Source organism: Panicum virgatum, chromosome 8K (genome assembly GCF_016808335.1).
Source record: "Panicum virgatum strain AP13 chromosome 8K, P.virgatum_v5, whole genome shotgun sequence".
NCBI lineage: Eukaryota > Viridiplantae > Streptophyta > Magnoliopsida > Poales > Poaceae > Panicum > Panicum virgatum.
Window position 1 is genome coordinate 51,767,529 of NC_053143.1, and position 6,487 is coordinate 51,774,015.

Consider the following 6,487-nt stretch of genomic DNA (forward strand, 5'->3'; position numbering starts at 1 on the left):
CCTGGACACTGTGTCAGAACCCCAACGGCTACAATTTGGACACAGAGAGACCGGTTGAACTGACGCCTCAAAACTGACACCATCGGTTCTTCCGGTGCTTACGGTTTTTCTGCAGTGGACCTCCAACGGCTATGTAACTCCTTCCACTCTATATAAGGGCACCCCGTGGCTCATTTCAGTTGCCTTTGACACCCTGAATACTAGAGGCCACCCTTGAGAAGAAGAGAAAGTGCTTTGAGCAAACAAGAGAAGATCTAGCAATTTGTTTGTGCTTCAACCTTGAAGAATCCATCATTTGCAAGTGTAGCAAGTGTGTTTGAGCTAGGGCCAACTGAGTGAAGGTCAAGTGAAGGCTTAGGAGCTTGTTACTCTTGGTGTTTCACGGCACCTAGCCGGTCTTGGTGATCGGGAGGTTCTTGGTGAGCTCTTGGTGTTTGTGGGAGCCCCAAGACAAGAAGATTGTATACGGTGTGAAGCTCGCCGTTCCGGAGATGGAGAAAGAGCATTCTTAGTGATCACTTGCTTCTTGGTGGAGCAAGGGAGCTATACCCTTGTGTGGGTGCTCCAACGTGGATTAGGGGGGAGCGTCAACTCCTCGATACCACGGGAAAAAATCCGGTTGTCTCTTGTCTTCCACTTTTACTTCAAGCATTTAATTCCGTTTGTTGCTTTTCTTGCTTGTAGTTTGACTAGGACAACTTGCTTGTTAGCGTGAGCTCTTTCTTAGGATTTGATCTTGCTAGTGTGCATCCGTCTAGGCAAAATGATCATAATAGTATGTTTACCTACCTAAGGACCCTTTGCTAGCGTGCTCTAGTGACTAGGTTTCGAATTTATAGATTGGGCAATACTAGTCTAGATTAAGAACTAGTTAGAAATTCGAAAAAATTCCAATTCAACCTCCCTTCTCGGGCCACGATACTTTCAAGCTAGCATTAGAAGAATTGATGCCCGCCCAACCCAAACACCTTGTGTTGTACGGCGTCTGCCAAAATTTTGACACTCGTCGTCATTTCGAGTGTTTTTTAGTGTTTGATTTTGAACTCTGTGTAATCCGCCCGTGTGGCTCAGGTGTTCCATCTCGCGAGTATATATAGGCCTATGTGACAGGCCCAGCAGCAGAAGCAGGCATCACCTCTCCACAACACAAGATTAACCAAGTGGCTTATTAGCAAGGAAGGTTATAGCAAACCCAGCTGCTAATCCTAGCTTGGAGAAGCCATGGGGAAGCAACTCTCCATGGCGGCATCCATTCTCTGCATGGCCATTGTCGCCCTGGCCGTCGTCGGCGACGGCGAGGCAGCCGTCGTCGAGCACACTTTTGTTGTAAGTAGTATATCTATGCTACCTCGTGATGTTGATCCTGCTGATCGACTCATCAGCTGCCACCTGCCAGAGTTTGTAATCTTGCTTGCTATCTCTCCCAATGGTCAAACTAACTGCAGGTCCATGAGATGAACATGACCCACCTGTGCAACACGACCAAGGTGTACGTGGTGAACGGGCAGCTCCCCGGGCCGCAGCTGGACGTAACCGACGGCGACACGGTGGTCGTCCACCTGGTGAACCAGCTGCCGCACGGCGTCACCATCCACTGGCACGGCGTCCGGCAGCTGCGCAGCTGCTGGGCCGACGGCGCCGGCTACGTCACCGAGTGCCCCGTCCCTCCCGGCGGCAACCGCACCTACCGATTCGACGTCGCCGGCCAGGTCGGCACGCTCTGGTGGCACGCCCACGTCACCTGCCTCCGCGCCTCCATCCATGGCGCCATCGTCGTCCGCCCCAAGGACGGTCGCTACCCGTTCCCGACGCCGGCCAAGGACGTGCCCATCGTCATCGGCGAGTGGTGGCAGCTCGACCTCGTCGAGCTCGACCGCCGGAACCTCGACGGCAACTTCGAGGACGACCCGCTCTCCGCCACCATCAACGGCAAGCTCGGCGACCTCAGCAACTGCTCCGGCGTGCCAGAAGAGAGCTTCGTGCTCGACGTGGAGCGCGGAAAGAGCTACCTGCTGCGGTTCATCAACGCCGCGCTCTTCTCCGAGTACTTCTTCAAGGTGGCCGGGCACACGTTCACGGTGGTCGGCGCCGACGCCAACTACCTGACGCCGTTCCGGACGGACATGGTGACCATCGCCCCCGGCGAGACCATCGACGTGCTCATGATCGCCGATGCGCCGCCGGGGCACTACCACATGACCGCCGTCGCCAACCAGCCGCCGCCGCCGGACCTGCAGATCCGCGCGCTCAGCACTCGCGGCCTCGTCCGCTACGCCGGCGTGCGCGCCGACAACAACGGCCTGCCCGTGCCGGCTCCGCTCATGCCCGGCCAGTACGACACCTTGCCGTCATACTACTTCCGCGGCAACTTCACCGGGCTCGCCTTCCCGGGGCGCCACCGCGTGCCGGCGCGCGTCGACGAGCGCCTCTTCGTCACGCTCGGGCTCGGCTCCATCTGCCGCGGCGGCAAGAAGGACTGCAAGCTCCGCCGCAGCAATGAGACCATCACGGTGGCCACCATGAACAACGTCTCCTTCCACCACCAGACGGCGGCGTCGCTGCTGGAGCGCTACTACGACGGCGCCGGCGAGGGCGTGTACACGGAGGACTTCCCCGACAACCCGCCGCGGCCGTACAACTACACCGACATGGACCTGATCCCAGTCGGGCCGCTGGAGGAGGTGCTCGAGCCGACGACCAAGGCGATCAGGCTCCGGCGATTCAAGTACAACTCGTCGGTGGAGATCGTGTTCCAGAGCACGGCGCTGCTGCAGAGCGACCCCAACCCGATGCACCTCCATGGATACGACTTCTTCGTGCTCGCGCAGGGGCTCGGCAACTTCGATCCCAAGAGGGACGTCAAGAAGTTCAACTACTACAACCCCCAGCTCAGGAACACTGTGCATGTGCCAAGGGTAGGCTGGGTAGCAATTCGCTTCGTCACGGATAATCCAGGTATGTACAATAATTGTACAATAATGTACAATTATACCAGCTGGTTGTCGTCTAATGTTTGGTTGAGTCGATCTTGATGAATGAACATTGAACAGGGATGTGGTACCTGCACTGCCACTTTGAGTTCCACATCGTCATGGGCATGGCGACGGCGTTCATCGTGGAGGATGGCCCGACGCCTGAGACGAGCCTGCCCCCGCCGCCGCCGGACTTCCAGAGATGCGGCACCAATGGTTTCAGTAAGCCTTAAGTTCTGATTAAGATGGGTGGGGAACTTTTATTTTTATTTATTCAACGTAACGAATAAAGATGAAGGCATTACCATCCTTCATCGCATTATTGGTTGTAATTCTTATTGCAAGAGATCGATGTAATTTTTTTTATATTTACATGTGTATGTCAGTGCGTAAGTCGGTACCATAACAATTCAAGTTGAGAGGAATATAAGAATTTCGGAATTTGTAAGAATTCTATTAATCTTGTTGTTACCATTAATAAACATATTATTTTTCAAATATTCAGGTATTCCCTTGCCCTCCAATGGAATGGAAGTAGAGCAAATTGTTGGGGCACTACTCCCATTCCATGGGGGTTTTAAATTTATCATGCAATATCTGCCAGGAATCTTTATCTGAAGCAGAAATTTTAACCGGCTAACCTACATCATCATCTTACTAACCTCGCCTACAAAATGAAGCATTCTATAAAAATTTTATTTAATGTTTCCCCGGTGCCCGGCTAAACAGTTCGTATAGTCAGTGAACTCATTCTAACTTTCTACCAATTTCATTAGGTGAAATTTTGAAAAAGTTTAGAAACTGCACTTTACGAGATACATTCAAATAAAATTTATATTTATGCATAGCCCTTCTAAATTTAGATCCACTTCCTAATGGAGAATCTTCGTCTTTGATCCTACTTTTTGTCTCCTTTCATCGATCATTTTCATGCCCAAACTTCCTGCATCAACCCATAGTAAATTCCAGTTGCAAAAGCCACGGGAAGTAAAGCCCATATAAGTGTCCTTGGGCCCAAACTTTGATAGTAACAATCAACTCAAAAAACAATTGGCCCATGGAAACCAGATCAAGAAGGATACATTGTCTCCAAAATTTGAGTGAAGGCCAAGAAAAAAGATAGCCCGTTAACAACACTGAAAATTGTAGCCCAGCTACGTTACAGCCCATGCATCTTCTTCAGAATTAAGATCAGAGCCCGATAATGGCAGACGTGCAGTGCATAGAGCATCTCTGAATTTTCAGGAAACATGTGGCAAAGAAAAAAAGGAAACATGTGGCATATATATATATATATATATATATATATGTAATGTAAGATAGGAAAAAAAAAGTTGTGAGCATCTCTTATTGTATCTAATGTCTGGCAATGGAACCAACACCCGGCCCTCTTCTGGATTGAATGATGGCTCATGTGCCCTCTTCTGGGAGGATCTTTATAAGGAGTTGAGTTTTTGCTCTATGCCGCGATTACCCGTTGATAGATAATAAGGCATGGTCGACCAACAAGTATAGATGATAGATTATAAGGATTCTAGATTAAATAAGATCTTTGTTACCATCTTAATTAATTGAATTTATGCTATACCACAATTTTCTAAATGCTATTTGACTAAGACTCATGTCTATCTTTGTTGATAGATGACCTGTGAATGCTTATTCTTGGGATTTCTTTGTTGATGCACTTTATACACATTCTCTTCGTGGATATAACAATTTTGGAATACTTGGAGTAAAAAGCTACACACGATATCCATATGCTAGCTTGCGATATTTATATCATGCCCAAAGTTGGCATCAAGACTAACTACTAGAAAACGGGACATCGGTCCTGGCCAAAGGTACCGATGGTTTCGGTACCGGCTGCAACAGCAGCTGGTAACTTTGGCCATCGACCGACCTAGTGGAGGGCAATTGGCACCGGGTGGTGGTTCCAACCGGTTCCAATGCGTCACCATAGGAACCGGTCTGAACTACCACCCGGTACCAAATGAAGGCGGCGCTAAATGCACCGGTTTATAGGAATAACCGGTTCCTATGGTAATGAAACGTGGCAGCTGCCAGGAGCTCGGGCCTAAGGCACCGGTTGGTGCCTTGAGCCGGTGCTATTGAATTAATTTTAGCACCGGGTCATTGAAATCAACCGGTGCCTTTGGCCCGAGTCTATAAATACCCCAGCCCCTCCCCCTCTCAAGCTGCCGTGAACTCACTGTTCATGGCAGCTGAGTGGGGTGAGGAGAGGCGAATTTTTGCTTTTTTTTTGAAAAAAAGTTAGTTATTTTTCTTTATAACTTAGCAATTAATTTTTAGAAACAGTTATTACTTGATTTAGTTTATATATGTGATAATTATTTTTATTTGTAGCATCTTATTGTAGTTATATATGTTATCAATTTATTTGATATTTGAATACTATCAAATTATTGTATTTATATGTTTTTTCAATTTATTTGATAAGTGAATAGTATCTATTTATTATAGTTATATGCATTATCAATTATATAAATATATTGTTATAAATTGGTAGTATGAATGAACTATTTGTACAGTACAATGATGTATATAAATGTATTGTGGACCTAGATGAGTCGGTAATGGATGTACATGGCCGACCGACGTTCAAAGGAGTTCATGGATGGCGTGCATGAATTCATAGAAGCGGCCGAGAAACACAAGTATGGCGGTTTCGTTCGTTGTCCATGCAAATTATATAAGAATGAGAAGGATTACTCATCATCAAGAACCATCCATAGTCACTTGTTCAATAGTGGTTTCATGCCGAACTACTATGTTTGGACCAAGCATGGTGAAAGAGGAATTGTGCTGGATAATAATGTAGAAAAAGAGGACAGGATTCTTGACTTTGCAGCCAATTATAATTCCTTTTTCAATGACACTGCAATAGGTGAGCCTGAAGAAGATACTGAAGGATACGTTGTAGAAGATGATCTTGGTCAGATGCTGCGCGAAGCTGAGGAAGGTTGCGAAACAGAAAAGGAATCGAGAGATCTGAAGCATATGTTGAAGGACTACAGAACATTGTTGTACCCTGATTGCAAACAAGACCAAAAGAAGTTGGGTACCACATTGGAATTATTGCAATGGAAGGCATCAAATGGTTTGTCTGACAAGGGATTCGAGGAGTTGCTGAAACTTATAAAAAACTTACTCCCTGAGGGTAACACCTTGCCGGAGACAACATACGAGCAAAAAAAGTTGTTTGTCCTTTAGGATTAGAGGCACAGAAGATACATGCTTGTCCTAATGACTGCATCCTATATCGAGGTGAGTATGAAAATTTGGATTCATGCCCTGTATGCAACGCATGCCGGTATAAGATCCCTCGAGATAATCCAGGCGACGTTGAGGGGATGCGTGTCAAGAAGAGGGTGCCTGCCAAGGTGATGTGTTATTTTCCTCTAATACCATGTCTGAAATGTTTGTTCATGAACAAAACGAATGCTAAATTGATGCGATGGCACAAAGAAGAACGTAAGCAAGACAATATGTTGAGA

The 6,487-nt window shown here is 47.4% G+C and overlaps 1 protein-coding gene across 1 annotated transcript; it reads left to right on the plus strand.

Moving 5' to 3' along the window:
- The first annotated feature begins 1,141 nt into the window (after positions 1–1,141).
- Positions 1,142–3,390, plus strand: LOC120646395 (putative laccase-18). The gene is made up of 3 exons (XM_039922975.1): positions 1,142–1,326; positions 1,446–2,955; positions 3,051–3,390. The coding sequence occupies exons 1-3, from the start codon at positions 1,222–1,224 to the stop codon at positions 3,203–3,205; spliced, it is 1,770 nt and encodes a 589-aa protein (XP_039778909.1). The 5' UTR covers positions 1,142–1,221; the 3' UTR covers positions 3,206–3,390.
- Positions 3,391–6,487: the final 3,097 nt, after the last annotated feature.

Coding starts and splice junctions, on each gene's coding strand:
- LOC120646395 (XM_039922975.1), top strand. CDS start 1,222: ATGGGGAAGCAACTCTCCATGGCGGCATCCATTCTCTGCATGGCCATT. Junction 1,327..1,445: donor TCGTCGAGCACACTTTTGTT/GTAAGTAGTATA, acceptor AACTAACTGCAG/GTCCATGAGATGAACATGAC. Junction 2,956..3,050: donor CTTCGTCACGGATAATCCAG/GTATGTACAATA, acceptor AACATTGAACAG/GGATGTGGTACCTGCACTGC.